Below are 24,799 nucleotides of genomic sequence, written 5' to 3' on the forward strand. Positions count from 1 at the left end.
CTTCCAGGCTTTTCTGTCCTGTCTCTTGATGTCGGCCAGACAAGTGAGGCCCGAGCGAGCACCCCAGATTGACTCCTCCTCACTTGTAATCTCTACTGAAGGCTTCCAAGATAGTAAAGATTGCTGCTCTTGGGACAAGGAGAAGTACCCCAGAACACAGGCTTCTGTTTGGGGAATCACCTCCCAAGCCCAAGGGTGAAAATGCAGGCCTGGGGCCTGGAGTCGAGTTGGCTTCTTGCGCATCTCCCTCCTGCCCCCACCCTGGCCCTATCCCACACGTCTCGGGACACAGAGTTGCACCCAGCGTGGCGATTTAGCAGCAGTTCTATTTCTTGACCTGTTAAGTGGTTACACGGGTGTGTTCTCTTTGCACACTTTTCTCTGCGTACATTATACTTCAACAAAAAGGGTTTATTTTATAAGCACTGAGCGCCACAGTAATGGCCGTGGTCAGGTAAAAGGCTCCCAAGGTGGAGAGGGAGTAGAGGCAGAGGAGGGCGGAACGGCTCTCCCGCCCACACGGTGGGCACCTCCCACGCAGGGCCCAAGTCTTCATCATTGTGGTCCCAGAGCCCAGCTCTGAGCTGCCACAGTAGGCCCGGGATGGAATGAAGGAAACCAGGAAGGCGCCTCCACCTCCCAGTCCCCATGTGTCGCAGGATTGTGCGTGGTCAGAGAACTGCAGGACGTTCCAAGAATGGATGACCCCACGGTCACACTGATGGCTCTGTTCAGGGGACAGTCCTCCTTCCCCCCAGGCCCGATTCTCAGAAGGGCAAGAGCCTGGCGGCTCATCTCATCTCCGCTCCGTACTGGTGACAGCTCCAGTGTTGGGCTTGAGCGCCACCAGCCCCGTTTGGCCTATCCGGTTGGGTCTCAGCCCCGGCCGGGCCCTCTGACTAAGGTGGGGAAGGGCCCGAGAAAGCGGCCGGATCCGAGATAAAAGCAGCAGCAGGGGACGCCAGGGCGGCTGCCAACCTGACCCGTGGAGGTAGGACGTGCACAGCTGACCCCATACTCTGTGGAAGCCAACCTCGCCGGAAGCCAAGGGAGCCCCCTGAGCGGGGAGGCGTCGCGCGAGCAGGAGCGGAGCCACGCGGGGCCACGAGGGCCCCCGCTCCCAGCGTCGGGCCCCCGCTCCCGGCGTCCGCCCCCCGGCCCAGCGCCGAGGGCTGCATTCGGAGCCTCGCGCCCTTCAACAGCAGTTGCTCACTCGGATGCAGCGGGTCAGTAGCAGTCTCCCCAACGGGAGCCAGTCGGCGTCCCGATGTCCCAGCGTGGCCTTTACTGAACAGAACCAGGTGCACCCTGCCGGTGCGGCAGCTCGCGGAAGATGTGGCAGCTGTACGGGGTGGCTTCCAGATGAAGATGTATGCCCACGGCTTCACCCCTGAGGAGCTGGTGGTTCAAGTGGACGGCGGATGCCTGATGGTGACTGGCCAGCGGCAACTGGAGGGCTGTGACCCGGATGGGAGCGGCTTCCGCGTGGCGCAGAAGGTGCACCAGCAAATGTCATTACCACCGGACCTGGATCCCGCCGCCGTGACCTGCTGCCTGACCCCCTCTGGCCAGCTGTGCGTCCGTGGCCAGTGCCGGGTGCTGCCTTCCCCTGAAGCCCAAACAGGACCCGCCTCGAGACTCAGGAGCCGTGCCTCTTAAGAAGGGTTCCAAACTAGCCTGACCCAGTAAACCACCACCGTAGTGAGCAACACAACAGCTTCAGAGTCTGCGGTCGTTTCTTGGGGCTGGGGTCAGAGGGGGAGGTAGAACAAAGGTAGAGGGAGGCCAGGTGGAGGGCCCAGAGGGGCAGGAAAGGCACCTCAAGGTGGTGGTCCACGATAAATCTGGCCCCCGGGAAGCTGGGGGAAGAGTGGGCAGTGTTGCTTTACTCAGCTCAGCTCACTGCTTGGACCAGCAGGGAGCAGCAGAGGGCCAAAAGGGCCCCAGCATCACTTGACTCCAGAACCAGCAGAGGGCCCCCCAGAGACTAGGGAGCAGACGGCTTGGACCCAGTGTGGGGCTGCCGTCTTGGCCTTATGACCAGTCCAAGGTTCCAGAGGTCGTCGGTGTTCCTTCCTCTTCAGAGAAGAGGGTGAGAGGACCCCATCTCTCACGAGCCTAGTACAGACTAATCAGAAAACCCCAAAGAGGTTGTTTCTGGTGTTCAGAGACCCAACTATTTTCAAATACAGACTGCACATACCCCAATATAACCTGGAGGGGCTGGGGGAGAGGCAAATGCAAGGCCCTCAACTTCAACCTTGGTGAGGTTCAGCCCCAGCTCACTCTCACCCCACTCCACCCAGTTAGAGCAGTAACAGCTGGCCTCTTTCTCTTGGTTACCATGACCACCAACATCCCCTCACTTTGGGGGCGGGGGGGAAGAAAGCTTTTGTTTAACAAGATTTAGAGGTTCATTTTAAATTAACTTCAAGTAAGCTAGAGAGGCTACGGTCTGATAAACTCTGCCAGAGAAAGACAAGGAAGACAAGCAGGAGGTCGATCGATCGGCTGACTATATTGACAAGATACTGATTGGTTACATGTTGAAGAAAACATACAATACAAAATACAGAAAAAGTTGGTTCCATCCCCTCCCACTACCCCCCCTTACCCACCCACCCCCAAATACTCATCATTGTGATTTGGTCAGAACAGGGCTCAGAGCCAGAGGTCAGGGTGACCAAGGACGAGGGGGAAGGGGGCTGTGGGCAATGGGTTCGTGGCTGTCACAATAATGCTGTGGTAATGCTGTGGGTTCTCTCCCAGCTGTGAGTCAGGCGGTGGGGAGGGGACGCTGCAGCCTGATGACAGCCAGCTGAGGGAAGAGCTGCCTCCCCCTTCCCTGGCCCCTGGGGCCTGCCCCGTCACCCAGAACGAAGCGCACTCCAAACACAGTTAAGGATACGGATGCTCTTGCTGAGCCCGCTAATCAGCAAGAGGGAAAGAAGGGGAACTGCTCCAACCCCCGCCTCCCCATACACCAGGGTGGGGGGAACAGGGGCACGTGGCTACTACCGGCAAAGGAAGAGTGGGAGAGCAGTAGAAAGGGCAGAAGTGGGAAGAGCAGATCATATATATTAAAAAAGTGACTTAAGACTTAAAATTGAATTAGTATTTGTACAGAAAGGTGCAGGTGGAATAACTCACTCCGGCCTATGATCAAAATGATATGGAGAAACCATGGTGGGCCCCTCCCCCTGCCCCCCAGTGGTGGCCCGAGTCGGTAAGTGCGATTGGTTAGAGTGGATTCCAGTCGGGTCGTTGAGGCGGAGGAGGTGGGGGCAGTGGGCAGGTAAGGGGGGCTCAGTTGCTGCAGCACTGGCTCCGGCTGGCAGGGTTGTTCTCCTGGAGGTCCACTCCTCGGTTCCGGCCCGGAGCACAAGCTGTATTCTGGGGCTCGTTCTTGGGAAGCTTCTTAGCTGTTTGGGAGACGAGGGGGAAGATGGGTGTTTGTGGGGGAACCCTAGTACTCTCCCAAGTCCACTTGGGTGCCACCCAACATCCTGATGGGTGTGTGTTCTACGTGCCAAGTATATTTTGGGTCTTTCAGGAAACTGAGGCAAAGGGGTTAAATAACTTGCCCAGGACCACAGAGTTAGTAAGTGGCAGAGCAAGGATTCAAACCCACACAGGATGACTCTAGAGCCAAATGACCCCCAAAATCCTAAGTGGGTAGGGGGCCGGTGATGTACAGCTTTAGGTGGGTGGTACGCTGCAGGGTCAGGAAGTGAAGGGTGAGACTTTGCCCAGGCTTTAGAAACCTCTGGAGTGAGCGATCTATATCTGAGAGTCAGATGAAAAAGAAAACAATTTTATCAAAGTATCAAAAATGGTAAAAGATCTGTTGGTGAAGGGACCCCACAGACCTACACAGAACAGCAGGCAAGTAACACACCCTGGTTGGGGGAGGGGAGCCGAGGCAACTTACCTATTGCCATGAAAATTTCATTCACGTTCATCGCAGTCTTTGCTGATGTCTCCATAAACAGCAAACTGTTGTCCTCTGCATAGGCTTGTGCTTCCTGATTTGGATGGAGGTGAGAAAGTGGGTGGGAGGGAAACACTGACAGTTGGCAGGGGCTGAGGCCCAGGATAAAAATCTTCCCTGATCACAGTGTCTTCCACACAACAGAGACAACACAGGGGTGTTCAGGCCTAAGGCTCCCCTGCTCTGAGCTCCCCCACTTCACATACAGCACCTCTCAGCTCACACACGTCAGCAGAAGTTTGACTCGGGTCTCCATAGGCCCATTCTGCCTTCTTGCTCTTCAAAATCACTAGGCTAGGAAATATTTCTAGAAAGCTATCCTACAAATACACTTGCACATTTGGACAAAAGTATGTGGATGTCGACTACGGCACTGTTTCCAGTCTTTTGCAATTACACACGACCTAGAAGTCCATCGGGTGGGGAGTGGTAAAAAAGTTAAGTATATAGTATGTAAAGAAAGGGATTCATACACTTCTGCATGTTTCCAGAAAGACAAGAAACTGCAAGGAACTTGGGGGAAGGGAGACTGAGTTTCTAGGGTCAGAGACCCAAATTTCATCCTGTATACCTTCTTGTACTGTTTACAATCTCCTATGTGCACATATTACCTGAAAAAGTCTGTCTTTTTCACCATTTCATTAAAAAGCCAGTTCATAGAAAAAATTAGCCGAAGCTTCTGCTATCCATATGCACACACACCCCACCACCACTGACAGAGAAGGCGGAGTGGTGGACGGCATCCCCTTTAGGCCCATGCTCGAGCCGTGAGGGGACAGCAAACAGAAGCTCCCCTGCTGCCGCCCAACGCAGCCCTTCACAAAGCCCGAGCAGCCTGGGGAAGCCGAGTGGAGCTGGCTCGTCCTCCCCCGGGGCCTGGTCCGTCCCCCACCTGGAACTCCACGGCTCTCTTGCTGGCCAGGTCGGCCTTGTTGCCCGCGAGCGCGATGACAATGTTGGGGCTGGCCTGCCTCTGCAACTCCTTCACCCAGTTCTTGGCCCGTGCAAACGTATCCTGGGGAGACAGGGCCAGAGCGTCAACAGGACGGAGCAGGCATTCTGCCCAGGGCTGTTCACTGGAGAAGCTGGCGCTGGCAGAGCCGAGGTGTCTAAGATGTCATCACCCTGAAGATTCTGGCGAGACACCCCCAAACACCAGAGGAAATGTGCCCACCCCCCCATTCAGGAACAAAGGGTCGAGAAGCAAGGGAAAATCTTTACTGTGTTGGTGATGTCGTAGACCACGATGGCAGCCTGGGCCCCCCGATAGTACATGGGGGCCAGGCTGTGATACCGCTCCTGTCCAGCTGTGTCCCAGATCTCAAACTTGACTGTTGTGTCGTCCAAGCAGACGGTCTGTGTGAGGAAGGCCGCTGGAAGAGGGAGGGCAGTGTTACCAGGCGCAGAGGGGCCGAGGAGACACCCTCACGTATCTGCACTTAGAAGCCCGAAAACCCCCAACCCGGCGGCCAGAGAAGCCGAACAAGGCAGGTGGAGCGGGCGCTTCTGTGAGTCGAGGGGGCTGGGGGTTGCACAGGCTTTACAGACCCAGCCAGGCAAGAGTGGGAGGAGAAGGGAAGCCTGCTTGTACTTCAGCCATTTCAGGAGCCCTCTCTGAAGGACAGCGGCGAGGGGCAGGACAGGGAAAGTCTAGGAGAAGCCTGGCTCCAAGCACAAAAGGGTGGGCCCACGCTCCTCCTCTCCTCCCTCCCCTCAGAGAACAGTCCTAGCCCCTCCGTCTGCTCCAGCCCAGGGGCATGGCTGGCCTTCGGTGTCCTGAGGACACTCTCACACACACTCAGCCACGCTGGGGAGACTGAAGTACACGCCGTGCTACTGCCAGGCGGGGGCTGGGTGGCCGGCTTCCCGCTACCCCTGCCACCTCCAGGCACGCTGGCTAGCTGCCACCCTCGGCTTTGCCCTCGACTTTATTCCTGATTGGCTCGACCTTCAGGGAACACAGTGACCCCATCTCTGGCCTGAGGAGGCAGGGGAACACACGGCACTTGTGCACGTGCTTCAAAGGAGTCTCGCAGCTGGGGCTGGCAGGTGGGAGTCGCAGCAGAGGATCCCGACGGCTCTGTGCAGGAAGCCCGCTCTCCTGCCCGGCCCTCCCCCCTCCTCCCTGAGGGGCCTGGGGCACCGCCTCACTTCCCCTCTCCAGCTCCTGACTCCAGTGCTGCAGAGGCACAGAAGACTGCTGACACGGCCTACTTTGTTTCCAGCTGCCTGGAAACCTCCTGCCGACCAAGAGGGTAGAAAAAGGATGACTCAAGCCCAAGGTCGGCCCCAGCCCCTCGGGGTGTGTACTGGCCACTGAGGCAGGAGGCTGGGTCCAGACCCTCACGTGCTAAATGCTGACCACTGGGAAATCAATGACGGGCTCAGAGCTCAAGAAGGGGTAAAGGTCAGCTTCAGAAACACCAGCCCACTTACGAGGCCATTTCCCCATTCTGGAACGTGGGGGAGGCCGGGATAGATGCACTGCCTGGTAGCGGTAAGAAGAACCCTCAGAGAGGCAGACGCAGCCTCTCCCTCCCCAGGCCAGTGGAAGGATGTACCCGGGGCCACACAAAGAAATCAAGAGACGGAACCAGGAGAGGAAGGCAGTTTTCGAATCTCAGCTAATTCCTACTAGATGCTTGTTGGGACTCTTGACATGGAGACCAGCTGCTGGGTTTGATTCCAGGGCCCAGATGAGGCAAGGTGCTGCTGCCCCAGGCATGCTTAGCCTCTGGGCAGTCAGCTTCCCTTCTCCTCCACGCCAAGGCATTTCTTCCACTTCCCTGAGGCCACCCCCTCTCCCTTGGGCCCACTCACCTCCAATTGTGCTCTCCTGGTACTCGTGGAATTGACCCTTGACAAAGCGGAGGACGAGGCTGGATTTGCCCACTGCGGACTCCCCCAGCAGGACCAGCTTAAACTGACAGATCTTGTTCCCAGCAGCTGGTCCGTTGGGTCGTGCTGCACCTCCCCGACCCGCCATGGCCCGTCCCGCTGCAGTGGTGCCGGTGAGCGTGGGGGCGGGGGCCAGTGCTGTGCAAAGAGGCACTTAGTGGGGAGGGGCCTCCAACTGCAAGGGAGAAATCGGAAGTGCTGGGTTAGGCCAAAGACTGCCACCCAGTGAGCCCTCCCTAAACCACAGGTCACTGCCCCGCCCTGATGACCTGGCTGACTGCCTCCCCTCTCCCTAACCCCCCGCCCGGCTTCTCGCAAGTTAGGACACGAGCCCTGACTAGGCTGTACCACACATCTCCTGGCCCTACAGCCGTCCGACAGTAAAGGGAAAAGTGGTCCCCCAACTCTAGGCTCACAGTTCTGGGCAAACACACTGACCTCCCATCCCCAGATATGAACATTCACATACAAATAAACACCCACAGGAGAGGAATGGGCGTATGCCAGCCTGGTGACAGTTAAGTCAACAGGCAACACAGGGCACCAGAAAATGGCTCAGCGGACACTAGGATCTAGCTCAACAAACAGTTGACCTGCGTGCGGTCTGGTAGCTCAGATCACAGCCTGCCTCTGTGCAAAGCCAGAGTGGGTGCTGAGGCCAACCAGGGAACGGGGAGTCCCGGTGGAAAGCTCCTCAGACAAGGTGCTCGGCCAACCTCCCGGGCACTCAGGGACCAGGGCCTGGCCAGGTGCAAGTCGTTATCAAAAGAGCTGTTTTGTCCTGCCATCTCCGGTCTCAGTGTGAGGCTGGAATCAAAGCCTTATTTCACTCCCTCATCCTGAGCCTCTTCCCCCCAGCGCTCTCGTTTTTGATGGGCCAGAAGTCTCACACACATTAAAAAACCAAACACACACCACAGCCAGCGAGCTCTGCCGGCAGTCAGACAGCTGCCAAAGCTCCCTTTTAAATAGAGACCTCAGTTCCATTCTCCACTGGCAGAGGCAGGGCTGAGGGAGGACGAGGGGGAGGTGTGGGAGGGCGGAGACAAACACGGGTACCAAGACCAAGACCTGCACACCCGGCAGCTGGTGTTCCTGCACTGACATCTTTTTTTTTTTTTTTTTTGCGGTACGCGGGCCTCTCACTGTTGTGGCCTCTCCCGTTGCGGAGCACAGGCTCCGGACGCGCAGGCTCAGCGGCCACGGCTCACGGGCCCAGCCGCTCCGCGGCACGTGGGATCTTCCCGGACCGGGGCACGAACCCGTGTCCCCTGCATCGGCAGGCGGACTCTCAAACAGTGCACCACCAAGGAAGCCCCTGCACTGACATCTTAGTCACTCAGTCAGTGGTACCCTCGGAGGCGCCAACTTTTTTTTTTTTTTTTAAGTTTTGGAACTGCAAAGAAGGATGAGGAGGCTATCTCCAGAAGCCTCTAGAAGACTTATACTAAAAGGTATCAGAACGTACACAGAATGTTTGACAAACGAGCACTGTGAGTAGGTACTGTGTCCTAAACACGCTGTGCGGCATTTGAACCTAAGCTGAGAAGAAAAGGTTTGGATGAGAATGCCCTGTGCAGAATAGAGTCTATGCAGGAAGGGTCTTCGGAGCAAGACAGCCCTGACCTGCCCCTGAACGCAGGGAGCGCGTTCCCTGACAGTCAAAGGACGGGGTGTGAATGAAGAGGGGAACGTTTGTGGGAAGCAATGGTCTGTGCTCATGCGGGAAGCAGGCGCAGAGGGCTTGCTTTGTGCAACCTCAAATCGTTTCTCCACGTCCAAGTTCTCCCAGCAACTCATTTAAAAAGTGAGCTTCAGGAAGAGTGATTCACTAACCAGGAACAACAGTTTCCTTTCTGGACGGCACTAAAGGAAAAGAGGTTTGAAGCGGGGGCCACCTATTCCCCAAGAGTACAAGGAAGGAAGCACGGGGCGGGGGGGGGAAATCTCAATTAGTGACAAGAAACGCCAGTTTTGAAATATTTTAGTTTAAGATGCTTTCTCTTTTCACCCCAGTCAGTGATGTTGGCAAGATTCTACACTATGGCCCTTGAGGTGAGGGCCGTGCTTTTGGCTTCTTTGCTGCCTTCCTCTCTATGTTCTGGACACACAGGGAATTCAAAGAGCGCTCACCAAATGAAATGATTTTCAGAGACAGCTAACATTTACTGAACGCCTGCACAACGATTATCTCCTTTAAGCTTTAAAACCACCTCCCATTTTTCAGATAAACAGCCTGCGCTCAGGTGTTAAATGCCCTGCTCAAGGCCACCCAGCACATGGTGACGGTGCCTGGACGCCAGCCATCCTCCCGGCTGTAGGAAGAACGGTGGAGGCAACGCCCACCCTCTGTGTTTGGTTTCGGGCTGCTGGGTGAATGAGAGACTCTTTTAGTGGCAGCAGCTTTGCTGGCCCAGCAAGGGCTGGCTCTGGCTGACAGTCACAGTGATCTTGTAGTCCCTGTGTATTCCTGCCACCAGTGGGAGGAGTCACCCAGGGCCGGGCCAGGCAACAGCAATGATGGGAAACCACGATGGAATTACAGGTTGGTTATTACCACGAATCCACGTGACACATAATCTTGGCCAGGCGACAGAGTGTGGCTGGGGCACTGGAGAAGGAGGTATGAATGAGTGGGGTGAGGGGGACAGAGGTGAAGACTCTGATGCCAAGAAAAGCAAAGCAGCTGGGGCTGAGGGCCACTGGGGTAGGAGGTAACCAGCATCTACAAGTCAAGAAAAACAGAGGTAACATCTAAGTCTCGTCCCTATCAAACCAGTGGGTTTCCAAACCTGCCCAGACAGAATCTGATTTTTTAAACAAGCCAGGAGAGACAAATAACTTTCATGCAGTGGTTCTCAGTTCTCAACCGTGTCTGCACAACAAAATCACCTGTGCAGCCAGCCCCCGGAGATCCGATGAAGGTTTGGAGAAGGGCCTGTGTCTGCATTTCTTAAGCGCTGTTGGGTGCTCCGCCTGGCGCAAACCGCCTGGTGACATGTTCTGCCTGGATGCTGGTCCTGCCCTCCACAGATACCTGAGCAGGCACACACAGCATTTTTTTATGGCCTGTTGCCTCGTGGTTTACCTGGACCCACTTAGTGATCACGTGAGCAGAGGTCTTGAACCTTCCCAGACAATAAAGCACAGAGGAAGCGGATTGTGCCATGAAGGGCACATGGAGACATGGAGGCGCCTCAGACAGGCAAAGGCCACACTCTGAGCCCCAGGAAGCCCTATGCCCTCTCCTCCCAAGACTGGGAAGTCAGAGACGGAGCCCCTGGCAGGTGGTAAAGGTGAATTCACTGAGCTTGCCTGCTGTCTGGGGGAGGCAAGCCCACTGTGGGAATCTTCCCTCCTGAACCAGCAGCTAGAGTTACCCACAGGCACAGTCAAATGATGGAATTATAACCCAAAATGGCACAGTAAAAGTCTTCTGGTTTTTAATAATTTTTTTTTTTTTGGCCATACCACGTGGCTTGTAGGGATCTTTGTTCCCCGACCAGGGATCGAACCCGTGCCCCCTGCACTGGGAGCACGGCGCCTTAACCACTGGACCGCCAGGGAAGTCCCCGGTAAAAGCCTTCTTTCAGACCAAAATCCAATTCCCTTTAAGAGCTAAAGCTGTGGTCAAAGTTCCTTATAAGATACAGAATAGGCCAAAAATATATATATATTTTTAAAAACCAGTTTCTCCAGCACCAGGAAAAACACACAAGTGGGATGAATTTCCTCCTGGATATTTTCATGAAGCTGCTGAAATGGGTAGAGCAGCACCTCGAGGGCCCCTCCTTGCCGTGACCCCCTCCACCACGCTCCAAATCAGAAACCTGGTTTCTTCAGAGGCCACGAGAACAAGCACCACTCCCAACCCCACGTCTTCACAGGAAACGGGACAGAATTCGAGAACGGGGGCATCCTACACCTTTCCCCACGGGGCACATGAAAGGGCAGAAGGGATCGGAGCTCCTAAACACTCTGGCCCGTGAACAGGCATAATGGGCACACACCCAGCCCATCCTGGGGCCAAGCGGGGAGAGAAAGAGGAAAGAAGAGCGGGACGCTGCTCTTCCTTGCTCTGGACACTGTAGGTCAGTGGGTCTCAAAACTTTTCTTCATCAGAATCACCTGGGGCGTTTAGAAAATAAGCCTGACCAACTGAATCTAGAATCTCTAGAGGTGCAGTCCAGAAATCAGTGTTTTTAAAACAAGTTCCCCAGGAATTCCCTGGTGGTCCAGTGGTTAGGACTGGGTGCTTTCACTGCTGGGGGCCCGGGTCCAATCCCTGGTCAGGGAACTAAGATCCCACAAGCCGTGCGGCGTGGCCAAAAAAATAAAACAAAATAATCCCCAAGTGATTCTAGGAGGCTGATTTAAGCCCAAGAGCTGCAGTTGACACAGGAAGGAGGGAGGAATGCGAGAAAGGCGCCCCCCAGATGGGTACCGTGGACAATACAGGTGGATCAGGCTGGCGGTGGAGACTGGTTCCTGGCTTTATTCAACACCTGAAGCCTTCTCCAAGATGCGAGATCCTGCTGGAATGGTGCCCCTCCCCCCAGCCTCCACTCGAAATGTTCACCTTTCTCTTCTCTAATCCATGAAGTCACCCACTTCATACTCTTTGTCCTTCTGGTAAAGAGTGAGCAATTCCAGCTGGTGGGTGTCTCTCTCGTGCTTCCTGTTTGCTTCGGAGACTTCCTCTAGCTGAGAGTCCCGGCACAGCTCGGATAGTGAGCAGATTAAGGAAACCAACCAGATTTTGTTTTGGCCAGAGGCTGGTCTGCTCTAGACTGGCTCACTCAAGGTTAGCCTGGGGCCCCCTGGGACCCGGACAGGGAGAGGAGTGGGGAGGGCGTGGTGCGGAGAACCCAGCGAGCTCGCCCAGGGCCCCTGGAGGCGGTTCTGGCCGGTGGCTCTCCAGCTACACTTTACTCTGGATACAAGCATTCCTCAATATTTAACACCCTGAGAGCTGGGCAAGAGGACATCAGAAGCAACCTGTTAGCTTAAAGAGAATAAGTGAAAAAATCAGGGGACACGGGAGAGGTAATTAGGTTCAAAAGCTAAGGTAGAAGACATTAAAACGCTCAGAACAGCAGGGGAGATGATTTACCCGTTGACTCAAGAACACAGCTCATCCTCAACGGGAAAACCACCACTACTGGCACCCAGGACCACAGGGAAGACTCACAGCAGGACTACGCAGGCCTCGAGCTGGTTGCAGAGACAGAGGAAAGAAGAATCGGAAGCAACACAAGCCAAGAGCCCCATGAGGTCCCCACGCTCCTTCCCAGCACAACTAGCAGTCAGGACATGGGAGGCTGAACTGGGTTTGGTTAAAGCCTGGCTCCACCGTTTCTTAGTTAAGTGACCTTGGCCAAGGCAGATGAGTGACCGCTGTCAGCTTCAGTCCCTTATCTATAAAATGGCATTACTTAATACCAGTCACACAGACTTGTTAAATGAAACAACACATGGTGTGCATGGTACAGCGCCCTCCTGAAGGTGAGGTTCTAACGAACGGCAGGGTTGTTATACTAAGAGCCTAACTAAGTAGCTTTGACTCACTGGTTGTCAAAGCTCAAAACTCCTCTTCATAACTACAGAGGAGATGGAGGTGAGGCAAGGTGACCTGCCCAGGGTCACAGCCAGGTGGTGGCAGAGCCCGAGCCCAGGACTCATAACTCCAGAAAGGCTCCACCATCAGAGATAGAAAACCCAAGAATATTAATAACGTCATCACATCCACTAAGAATAATGGGGCCACCACCTTCTGTCTATGCTTTAATAAAATATGGCTTTTAACCATGGGAAAAGGAGTTTGTATCAAATTTAAAAAACACGCTGCTGGATGGAAAAGTTCTATATCTTGATTTGGGAAGTAGATACATGGACGTCTGCAAATGTAAAAATGCACTTAAGATTTGTAAGCTTCGGGACTTCCCTGGTGGCACAGTGGTTAAGAATCCGCCTGCCAATGCAGGGGACACGGGTTTGAGCCCTGGTCCGGGAAGATCCCACATGCCGCAGGACAACTAAGCCCGTGAGCCACAACTACAGAGGCTGCACTCTAGAGCCTGCGAGCCACAACTACTGAAGCCCGTGCGCGCCTAGAGCCCGTGCCACACAACAAGAGAAGCCACTGCAGTGAGAAGCCCACACACCGCAAGGAAGAGCAGCCCCTGCTCACCACAACTAGAGAAAGCCTGCGCGCAGCAACAAAGACCCAATGCAGCCAAAAATAAATAAATACATTTATTTATTAAAAAAAAAAAAGATTTGTAAGCTTCACTGTATGTAAGTTACATGTCAATAAAAACGTTAAAAATGCTGCTGGTATAGAATTTTGCATACAGCAATGAAAAATTAAAGCTTAGAAATATGATACCAATCTAGCTCCCCTGTACATAAAATATTTTCTGTCTTAGTATAAAACAATTCAGAGTAAAGACTATGAAAAAGGGGCTTCCCTGGTGGCGCAGTGGTCAAGAATCCACCTGCCAATGCAGGAGACACGGGTTCGAGCCCTGGTCCAGGAAGATCCCACATGCCGCGGAGCGACTAAGCCAGTGCACCACAACTACTGAAGCCTGCGCGCTAGAGCCCACGAGCCACAACTACTGAGCCCGTGTGCCGCAACTACTGAAGCCCGCGCGCCTAGAGCCCGTGCACCGCAACAAAGAGTAGCCCCCGCTCACCGCAACTAGAGAAAGCCCATGAGCAGCAACGAAGACCCAACGCAGTCATAAATAAATTAAAAAAAAAAAAAAGACTATGAAAAAGATGCTGTCTGAATTAGAAGAGGGCCAAAAGAGAACAAAGATACCCAAACAAATAAGGGGCAAGAGAGCAGGATTCACCATAAACAAATGTGCCCGCTGCATACATATTAAGAATATATTTATTGTTTGTACTTAACTGTGAGCTAAAGAATTTTAAAGTTGTTTAAAGCTTCACGATAGTAAAAAGAGAAGCTGACGCTTGTCTTTTCAGCAGGGAGAAAGAGGTTATGATGGTGTGATGCTCTGCACTCCCCAACCTGTCCAGAGCGTATCTGCAGAGGGAAAAGGGGTTTAGGGGTGGAATCAAAGAGAGGGGTGTCTTCCCTGTGTGACCAGGACTATGGAATTGCCACACAGAGAGCCTGTCTCTCACCTGGAGCGTGTCACAGAAGAAGCTGGGCCCTGGAAGCAGAAGCTTAACGGTGCAGGTTGAGATTCGGGGAGATGCTGACAGGGTGTGTCAGGCCAGGGCTGTAGCCTCTTCCCACCAGTAAGTAGGGGGCTGAGGGGAGATGGCAGCAGGAGAGGAAGGGTATGCTGCCTTTACAGAGCCACAGCAAGACAACTCCCTTTCCAGGGGGAAGGGAGGGAAATCATCCCAGAGGGGGCCTGAGAGTGAGAGGGGGCCCCCTACCGCTGGGGCAGGCCCTTAAATCTGCCCCAGCCCGCCCAACTCCCTTAACTAGGAGCAGTTTCACTTCACTCCCCTTTCAACTGTAAGACTCTACTGGGGCTGAGTGCCTAGACTCACTCCTGCACCACAGTGACGCCTGTGAGCATGGAGTCCATGAACTCCACCAACACCTGCAAAAGGGGCCAGTGTGCAGGGGCACCAAGAGGCTTAAACCCTGGATATGCATGACCGAGTGGCCCTTGCCCGGCGTCTGGGCTGAACCTGGAACTGTGCCAGGAGCAGCCAGCCAGAGCACAGCTGCCGCTGCAGCCCTCTCCCTTGTCGGGAAGACCAGCTGTGTCGCTCAGCATAGATGCCAGGCCGAGTTGGGTGGAAGCCACTCTTGAGGACAGACCCCCAGCCTCCCGCGGCCCTGCCCCAGCAAGAGCACCAAGAAATCCTTCTCCGATCTCCAAGCTGCTTTCTCAGCTCTCAACCACAGACGGGCTCCCTGGAGAGGAGGAGAAGCAGAGTCAGCGCTAACTTTCAGGCCCAGGATGAAAACCTCCAGTCCCTCTCTTCCTGTGCCCATGGGGAGGAAGGCTGCTGGTGGGGGCAGGGGCTTATCTACAGGGATCTGCTGACACAGCCTGGCCGTTGTGGCTGCCCATACCATCTGTGGAAGGGCCCCGGGATTCAGGGGCAGCTCTAGGGTTCTCATTCACCGGCCCTGCTGGCCACAGAGGAGCCAGGCGCTTGGGTGGTGGGGTCATGGGGAAAGCCAGCCAGACAGCGGTCTGCCTACAGCTGCACCAGGCAAGGCTCATGCTGCCTACTGATTCGAAGAGGCACCGGGGGGGCTCTCGGCCCTACGAGTGCTACTCCTAAGAGACTATCTCCCTAAGAGGGCCTGGCCTCCGGCTCAGCGCACCTCAGCCAGCAAGGCTGTGGCAGACTCTCCAGGCCCATGCGGGGCAGCTAAGAAGCCTCAAGCGAAAGCCCAATTTGAAGTCTGGCACTTTCGGTGGCACAAACCCACACACGCATCCAGCTACAGGGTACGGGGTACGGGGTGCGGGGGGAATGGGACCAAGGCTGTGTGGTGGCTCACCTCCCCCCCACCGCCCCAGCTCTTCACCTGCTGGTGCCAGGTAGAACACAAAGATAGCTGGACAAGGCTCAGCTTCTTCCCTGGCCACAACCTATACCTGCCATGGCCCCAGGATGGAGCACAGGTCATGCGGAAGCCAGTCAGGACAGTTGTAGGAGACCAGCTGACCCACAAGCCTCACCATTACTCTGTGTTTGAGCTGTTTATGCTCATGCAGTTACTATTTCCCCAGACGGTGCTAACTAGGATCTCAACAATACAGGGCCCATTGATCCCTCTGTCTTGGGAAGGTCTCTGCAGGGGCCAGGAGTACCTGCCTGAACAGCTGCTGCTTCTGCTGCTGCCCCAGGCCCAGAAAGACTCTAAGAACCTCTGCTGAAAGTCAGGATCATCAGCAACACCTGTTGATCGAGCTACTCATGCCAACAACTGACACCTCTCACAAACCCTTCCTGTCTTTACAAAAAAACAGAAAGTCAGTTTAAGTTACCACCCTCTTTGTTTTGCCCTCAGCTCCTAAACAGAGAGCAGAGGGCAGAGGTCATGCTTCAGAGGCAAGCAGGGGAAAAAAAGAGTCAGGTATCAGATCTGGCAAAACCAAATTCCTCCTGCTCAGACACCACACACGCTATGGTCAGAGGCTGCCCAACCAACGAGAAACAAGGTCAAAGTTCCTGCTGTGGGATCTGAGGGATGATGGCTGCTCTCAGGAGCCCTGGTGCCAAAGAACAATATTTTAGGCTGATTTTTTTCTTTCTTAAATATTTTTTTTTTTTTTGTTACGCAGGCCTCTCACTGTTGTGGCCTCTCCCGTTGCGGAGCACAGGCTCCGGACGCGCAGGCTCAGCGGCCATGGCTCACGGGCCCAGGCGCTGCGCGGCATGTGGGATCCTCCCGAACCGGGGCACGAACCCGCATCCCCCGCATCGGCAGGCGGACTCTCAACCACTGCACCACCCGGGAAGCCCTCTTTATTAAATTTTTGTCGAACAAAATGTAGAAGGGTGAAGTGAAGAAATCAGGCAATGAATGGGTTTCAACAGGTTTCGATGAATGAATCACACTTCTACTTCATAGCCCCAAATCTTCGCGACTGTTGCGGGTGGCAAGAGGTTGGACAACTTGGGGGCTTGAGGGTTGGGAGTGAGAAAGTGAGAGAAGCTAAGGGCATGTTGCAGATGAAACGATCATGCTACAAAATTCGCAAAGGCAGACTATGGGTTTCCCTTTAACAGCACATAACATCAAACCTGACACACAGTGGGTGTTCATAAATGTGGTGAACCGAGCCTGCGATGTAGGTACAGCCCGGTTAGGTCTGGCAAGTGAACGGGGCAGCTGAAGGCTTCAATACACATCCATCTGCCAGACAGTTTGGATCCCCTAACAGAGCCATAGCCCAGCGAAGGGGACACCTCGCCACCCCAGACAGGACCTCTTAGGTTCCTTCTACACAGGCGTGAAGAGCACAAGTGCTGGAGTCAAACTTCAGTTCAAGTCCTGGAGCCACCACTTCCTAGGGTGACTCTGTGTTGTGTCACTAAACCCATCTCCTCCCGTGTAAAATAGAGAGATTAGCATCACCCATCTCCCAGGGCTGCTGGGTAAAGGATGCACCGAAGACTCCCAGCAAAGGGCCTGGCTCAGAGCAAGCGCTCGATAAATAAACGTTCGTGGCGGGGAAGTCCCTGTGAAGTGGATTCCTCGAGTAAACGTTCAAACACTATTTATTCACATATTGCTTTTGCTTCCCGTTTCCCTGAACCCCATTCCTCAGTGCCCCTCATCTGGAGAGAATGCTGAGTAGGACAACAGCTCTAGTCTGAATATTTTTGTCCCTCTCCCAAATGCCTATGTTGAAATCCTAATCCCCACTGTGATGGTATTTGGAGGTGGGACCTTTGAGACGTGAGGCCATAAGGGCAGAGTTCTCATGACTGGAATTAGTGCCCTTTTAAAAGAGAATCCCAGAGCGCCCTTGCCCCTTTCATCATGTGAGGACACAGCAAGAAGTCGGCAATCTGCAACCCGGAAGAGGGCTTCCACCAGAACCCAACCATGCTGGCCCCCTGAGCCTGGACTTCCAGCCTCCAGAACTGTGAGAAATAAATTTCCTCGTTTATAAGCCACCCAGTCTGTTGTAATTTTGTATAGCAGCCCAAACAGACTGAGACAACAACTTTCACCAGTGCCCTAGAAAAAGGAGCAGCTCACAGCTGATGTCCTATGTCCTGTCAACAACCAGAACCTTCTATTCTCTAGAGACTGGCTTCCAAAGCCACAAGAATGGAGGGGGGGGGACGACCACCACCAACCAAAAAAAATCAACAGTGAGTTAAAGCCCCTAACCAGGCAAGTCATGAACTCTTAAAAAAAAACAAAAAACAAAAAAACCCTACAACACAAAACATCTTAAAGCCCAAATGCCGTTCCTTCCATTTCAAAGCCTCTTTCAGGAAAGGGAAGGAGTTCCGTGGTGGAGAGGGGGAGGGGACAGGACTAGGACAGCTGACAAACACACCAGAGTTCCTTTTAAAAAACAGGCTGCAAATGCTAGAGGTTTGGAAATTGGTGTCATTAATCACCACAGCCTTTGGAGCGGCTCGGAGAGCAATTTGATGACTAGGAGAGCAGCCAGGGTTAGGGAGGCCACCCACACCCTCCCCCACGCCCTCCCCCACGCCTGGGATGCTTCTGACAGAGCCACCTGAAGGGGACACACACGGAGCTATGAATAGAAGGCCAGAGGCTTGTAAACCAACTCCTGTTAAGATCCCAAGTTAGTGTTTCCAGCAGGGCTCAAGTTACACATCTTCATAAGGATGACAGTACAACGGAAGGATTTAAGCTATTCAATGATTCAGGATCACAGCTCAAAGTGACAGCCTGCCCTGAGCCTGCCTGGAGCCACAAACCCTGCACGAACCCTCCCAAAGGGGAGGTCCATTTTTGAATGGCAGCAAAAGAACGCTGGCCCAGACCACATGGACTCGCCTACCAGACCTGGAAGGTTTAGCTGGAGAACTTAGCACCTGAAATACTCAATGATTATGTACCTCACCTTCCCAACTGGATAGTAAACTCCAGAGTAAATAGCAAATCCGACCATTTTTGGATCAGTCAAAAAGCATGAGGCAGGGGTAGCAGAAGTATGGAGAAGCAACCGCCTGCCATTGGGGTCAGCTCCCAGGAGTCTCCAGGGGTGGATTTCCCAGGCGCAGCTCCACCTCACCTACCTCTGGAGGCTTTGGTGACTACAACTAACCATCAAGAGGAGAAATAACATAACTCCGACCACAAAACTCCATATCAACATAATATGGAGAGGAAGCGTTTGCTAAAAAGGGAGTGGCCTTGGACAGCCAGCTGATTCCAGGACCAGGGCAGGAAATACACAAGGTAAGCCTGGAGCATCTTGTAGTGCCAAAAAGTAAGGAAGTGCTAACAAAAATGAAAACAAAAAACCCCAAGATGATGGGGGTAGGTCAAAGGGAGCTGAAAAAGCTCCCAATGACCAAAGTTGGAACAATTTGAACAATAAAATGAAGTAGTACTGGATTATAAACCAAAGTGTAAAATAAATGCCCACGAGTTCATAGTGATATAAATAATTGAATATATAAATGGGGGAGGATAGACAAATCTTTTGTGTACAAGGACTCCAAGTAATTCACGTAGATACCCTGCCCTGGAGGAGAGGAGCCTAACTCCCCACCCCTCAAGTGTGGGCTACACAGAGGGACTGCCTTCCACGGAGGACAGCACAAAATGGGGGAGGGGAGACAGTGGAGAAGCCTGACAAACATCGCCTCAGGACTCCCCTGGTGGTCCAGTGGTTAAGAATCCATCTGCCAATGCCAGGGACACGGGTTCGAGCCCTGGTCCGGGAAGATCCCACATACGGCAGGGCAACTAAGCACGTGTGCCACAACTACTGAAGCCCGTGCACCTAGAGCCCGTGCTCCCTAACAAGAGAAGCCACCGCATTGAGAAGCCCACGCACCGCAATGAAGACCCAGCGCAGTCAAAAAAAAAAAAAAATCGCCTCAGCCGGGTGACCAACGCTGACGCTGACAGCGCTAAGTCACGTTGGCTGTACACACCCCTGATACGATGTGGTGAGAATGGCTCTGAGGTCTTCCTCCCGCAAACCCATAGCCCCAGTGTAACCGTGAGAAAAACATTAGACAAATCCCAATTGAGAAACACGCTATAAAACATGACTCCTCAATACTCCTCAAAACTCTCAAGGTCATCAACATCAAAGAGAGCCTAAGACACTGTCACAGCCAAGAGGAGCCTAAGGAGACATGACTAAAGGTAAGACTAACTAAAAGGTAACGTGGTGTCCTGGATGGGATCCTGGAACGGAAAAAGGACGCTAGATAGAAACTAAGGAAATGTGAATAGAGTATGGACTTTGGTTAATAATAACGTATCATAACTGGTTCATTAATTGCAACAAATGTACAATATAATGTAAGACGTTAATCACAGTGGAGACCAGGTGTGGCAGTTTGGGAGGAAACCTTACCACCTTTGCAATTTTTCCGCTGGCACCCCCCTTGTTAGGCCCACCCTTATTCAAGAATGAGCCTTGTGCAGATATGCGAAGGAGCACCCAGGGCCCAGAGCTGAGTTCACTTCCATAGACCCTTGCCCAGCCCTGACCTGGGGTCGGTGCTGCCAAACCACACACAGCTGTGGGGGCACACTGACCAGGTACACGCATGCTGGAAGGGGGTCAGCACACCGTGGGTGGCCAAAGCCATGCTGCCTTTCCTGATGAAACTGTGCCGGACAGAGAGCTGTACCCTCTGGAAATTTAGTTTGTGACCTGTCTCCACCCCCTATATCATCTGTACTGTAGCGTTCATCCTGTTTACCTGTCCGCTCTCTTATCTATGAGCAACTCTGCGGAGGATGGACGAAGAAATGGCTCAGACTTTGGGATCGGAGGGATGTGAGCATGAATCTCAGGTTCACCACATCTGTGCTGTGTATGTAAGAGGAAACGGGCAGGCGTTTGCTTCAAGGGGAGGTTTGAATGTCTGCCCTTTCCTTGGACAACCACAGCCTACTATGCTGGGTGTCACAGTGGGACTGGACACAGAGATAAAACAGGACACGATCGGTGCCCCCACAGGGCTCACACACTAGACAAGGAGGCAGACAAGGAGCAATGAGAGGAAAGTACAGGGAAGAGAAAAGCCCTCAGCCTCCTTCAAGGGAGGGGAGGCTTCACAGAGGAAGTGATGTTCCAACTGCGCTTTGAGAGAAAAGCTGGGAGATGCTGCTCCCAGGCAGGAGGTGGAGAAGGGCCTTCCGTGCAAAGGGAAGAGCATGCAGTTAGCCCAGAGACAGGGTGAGGAGGGATCCGAGCACAGACTTTCTCCCCCGGCTCTGCCACTCACTATGGAGTCCCCACCGTAACCTGGGGACTGAACGCAGTACCTTCGTCCTGGGGCTGTTGCGAGGATCAAAGGAGAGTGCCTGGCACATCGGAAGCAAAACTCAAAAAGTTTAGCTTTTATTTGCATTATTGTTCCTATATACAAGAGATGGGGATGTTTACTCTGAAAACTAATCTTTTATAGAACCAAGCTATTAATGCAGAGAACTCCTTAAGAAATATTCCAATTCTCCCCTGCCAAGGCTCTTGAAAGCACTATTACCTGGGTTGGGGCACATCCTAGTTTACAAATTCTACCTGAAATGGCCCCAACAAAAGTATCCCGACTCAAGTTGGGGGAGAGAAAATGCAAACTTCCAGGAATCTGGGAATCGAACCCAAAGCAGCCTGCTGCAATCAAAATATTGTCCTCAAGTTTCCTGTTTTAGCTTAAATACATGCAAACTTTGCATTCCAATCTGTAATAGATCCAGGATTGTTCTGGTATAAAAATGTTGAAAACTGAGTAAGACTGAAGTGCCTAGAAGATGCAGAGATGTGTGGCTCTGAGTATCCACTGGGTCTGAGAACCCCAGCGGGAGGCGCACAGTCATGGTCTTAGCGTTCTCTTCAGTAAAATGGGAATAGAACCCACAACAATTCTGTTTACCATCTATGGAACAAGACAGTATGGGAACCATCCATCAAACCACCGAGCATCCCAGTGAAAACTGGTAGAAATGTTGAATCAGAATCCTAGGGATGAATTATGATGTACCTTCAAAACTCCATGGACCTCGTGATTATCCATCCTGTGCCAGGGAATGGACTAGCTTTACCCTTTGTTTCTAATTCAGCAAGATATTTTGTATCTCCATTTCACTGGAAGAAAGAGAGGCTCAGAGAGGTCAAGTAACAAGCCCAAGGCCACGCAACTGGTAAATGAGGGAGTCCAGATGACAACTCAGGCCTGGTTGACTCTAAGGCTCTCGTGCCTTCCACCCCACCACACCGCCTCTGTTTACCAGGCAAGGGTTAGAAGAAGAAGGGTCTAAGAAGTACCTGGTTGGTGGGGCTGAATTTAAATTTCTGACCTTACTCTGTGTTTCCATGTAAATTCTAGTGAAAGGAGCACCTGATAGATAGCCACATCCTTCCCACTAGAAGCAGTAGGCAGCACCAGAGGAGAACTGCGGGGGCTAAGCAGAGGCCAGCTCCACCAGTTCCCTGTGCCCTTCACCCTGCCCAGAGGGACCCCTGAGGCCACTCACTTTTACTTTCATTTTCTAGCCATCCTGACTTTCAGTTTCCCAAGAAATTAATAGCATGCAGATGTGAGCAAACTCTCAGGCCCTGAAGAGTACTGACTCAGGACCCATAACTGCCATGGTCCCCAGAGGCAGAGGAGAAAGAAGACAGGAGGGTGCGGTAGGGCTGGGGAAGAATACCGGAAGCAGAGGAGGAGTGCCACTGATGAGGATGCTAAAGAATCTGACCTGGGCCACTGCTTGCTCACCCGCATGTCCATTCCCTCCACAAACAGACCAAAGGAGGACCCGCTATCAGGCAAGATGAGGTACATCTAATCCCAAGACCCAGCTCTACCATTTTCTAACTGTGTGATCTAAGACAAACTACTTCCATTCCTTCAGCAGCATCTCTAAAGTGGAGATACAATTCCCACAATCTCCCAGGAACACATGTGAGGAACACATGTGAAAAGAACTTGGCAACTTTAGACTGATTTATAAAAATCAGTTGTTACCACCCTTCTATAGTATAAAGGCAGAAAAAGACCCACTGGTTGTAAGAGGCAAGCAGGAGAGGAAGGGCATCAGAGGGGAGGGGCTTCTGGCCCACACACAGCCGTCCCCCTCTCTGCCAAGCAGTGGCAGATCTCTGCTTGGACTCTATAATCTGTGCATGCCAGAAGTGGCCACCTAACCAGTCAGGGCACTGGCGCCTTCCTGTCTCACTGAAAGGGAGAGCTTCTCCTTCAAAAGCTTGCTTTAGAATTAGAGCTGGGAGATCAAGTCCAGACAAAGAAGGTCCCCTTGGAAGGCTGGCCAGCCTCATCCTGGGACTCCCAAAGAGTTCCAGAAACTACAGCCCACTACTGAGGAGGTAAGTTTGGTCAGAGACCAATGGCCGGTGAGTAGAGGCACAGACTGACCAGATTAGAGAAACCAGGTTGGCCATAGAAGTCTCCAACAATCCTCCAAAGAAGTCCACAGAGAGAGCTTGTGATTCTACTGCTGACTCTGACAAGAAACTTTTTTTGTTGTTCCATAAAAAATGAAAGGAGTGCATCCCAGGCCTAGCTCAAAAGTTTGCAGGAGTCAGACACTGGTGATTGTCCAGAAGAGGTCAAAAAGCTCTCAAGACGAAACAACTTTAACACTTATAAGTAGCATCCAAGGGCAGTAAAGATGGCCCAGAACACTGAAGAGATACAGAAATTCCCAAAGATTGCATGGCCTTCCCTCCCTTCCTCCACTGTAGATAGCAAGGGTCAGTCATGGCCTCAGAGTCAGGCTGCTCTCATTAAGGTGCAGTCTCTGGCCTGTACTTTGGCCACATAACAAAGAACCTCCCAGCCTGGTCTGAGACAGCAGCCATTTCACACACCTAAGTCCCAAGCAAGGGACAAGGATCAGATGTCAGTACCGGCTGCCTCTCGGAAAAGGTGGGGAGCATCAGCACTTTGTGGCATGTGTGGGAATTCCTTGGGCTACAAAAATTTGCACATTAAGGACCCAGAGGTGCCACCACAGTGGCATCAAGTTAATCCTCTGCAATCTACAACTTACTTGATCAAGCCCAGAAGGGAATGGAGATAGACCCTAGGACTAAAAGTGGTGTGACCTGTTGATCAGGGAGGTGAGCATGTGTGTTTAGGGTGGGAAAGAGATAGCCCAGGACTCTTCAGTTCCAGACTCCTTATTTTTGGTCTTTTTTCTCTTCTCTAAGGACCAACAGACAGCAGTCCCAAGAGGAGCAGTCCCTCTGAGGCAGCCTGGAACCACTCACGGGCTCTGGGAGGACAGGGCTGAGACTCCAGCAAGGGGGGAGGAGGAGGGGAGAGAGATGATAATGAATGGGCAGATCTATCCTGATCTATGTGATCTGTAGCTAGGATCGAGCAAACCTCAGCTAAATTGTTCAGAGGCAGGAAGAGCCAGAGATACACTCAGAGAACGACACAACACAACCAGAGGACAGGGCTGGGGGCTCAGGGGGCAAGGCACGGAGAAGACAGCTCATTCCTAAAGAGTGACCCAGACTTTAAACTCTGCTGAGATCCTGGGTGGCTCTCTGGCTTGAGGAAAGAGAGGAAGTTAAGGAGTTGTGGGAGCCGTCTCAGCCAGGACCCCCCCCACCCCACCCCGCCCCAGCCCCAGGAAATCGAGATAAAATTCCTCTAGGGCTGGAGCGACAACTGTTTTTGTGGGACGGGGCGGGGCGGGGTGGGGGGACGGGCTGGGGACAAGAGAGGCGACAGACAACACTCCTGGCTACCTCTAAAAGAGAAGGGGGACAGGCTCTTTCACACCTGACAAAGATTCCTCCAATTCTGGGAGCAGAGGGAGAGGAACTCAGGGTCTCTCCCTCCCACAACCGGACCGGGACAGGCCAGAGGAGAGCCATAGGAGTTTCCCAAGGCTCACGAAGGGCAGGGAAGGGAAGGAAAGAAAAGATCTCCCCCGCTTTGGCTCGACGCCTGGGGAGCCCCTTAAGAGGGGGCTACGGGTCGGGGGAGGGGTCAGTATCCCCCTAAGCCAGGGTTGGGCGGGAGGAAGGGCCGCCCCGGAGAGGCTTCAACACGAACGAGACACTGCGTCCCAGGACAGGAACACTCACGGCGGCTCCGGGGCGGCGGCGTTACTTGGGGCCGGGGCTCGGACAGGCTCCGCTCCTCTCCCCCCAGCGGTGTCCCAGGCTCCGGCCTCCACTTCCGCCTTTCAGCCGCTCCGGATCCGGATCTCCACCTCCAACCCGCCCCTCAATACTC

General features: G+C 53.3%; 2 protein-coding genes across 5 annotated transcripts; one reads left to right on the forward strand and one right to left on the reverse strand.

Moving 5' to 3' along the window:
• Window positions 1-23: 23 nt before the first annotated feature.
• On the forward strand, window positions 24-2,194 carry HSPB9 (heat shock protein family B (small) member 9). Its single transcript, XM_027094652.1, is given in 2 exon segments — window positions 24-1,303; window positions 1,305-2,194. Coding segments are annotated over 2 exon segments (441 nt in total). The 5' UTR covers window positions 24-1,217; the 3' UTR covers window positions 1,660-2,194.
• Window positions 2,195-2,498: 304 nt separating this feature from the next.
• On the reverse strand, window positions 2,499-24,799 carry RAB5C (RAB5C, member RAS oncogene family). 4 transcript variants are annotated; one of them, XM_027094648.1, is made up of 6 exons: window positions 24,649-24,799; window positions 6,812-7,064; window positions 5,213-5,364; window positions 4,884-5,006; window positions 3,932-4,025; window positions 2,499-3,422 (listed from the first exon to the last, which is right to left on the reverse strand). In XM_027094648.1, the coding sequence occupies exons 2-6, from the start codon at window positions 6,975-6,977 to the stop codon at window positions 3,307-3,309; spliced, it is 651 nt and encodes a 216-aa protein (XP_026950449.1). In that variant the 5' UTR covers window positions 6,978-7,064; window positions 24,649-24,799; the 3' UTR covers window positions 2,499-3,306. The 4 variants fall into 4 exon arrangements, with proteins under 4 accessions (XP_026950449.1, XP_026950450.1, XP_026950452.1 ...); XM_027094649.1 differs by lacking the exon at window positions 24,649-24,799 and adding an exon at window positions 20,282-20,387; XM_027094651.1 differs by lacking the exon at window positions 24,649-24,799 and adding an exon at window positions 11,469-12,837.

The sequence above is a fragment of the Aethalodelphis obliquidens genome, unplaced genomic scaffold (assembly GCF_003676395.1).
Source record: "Aethalodelphis obliquidens isolate GAN/ISIS:26980383/991018 unplaced genomic scaffold, ASM367639v1 scaffold89, whole genome shotgun sequence".
Taxonomy (NCBI): Eukaryota; Metazoa; Chordata; class Mammalia; order Artiodactyla; family Delphinidae; genus Aethalodelphis; species Aethalodelphis obliquidens.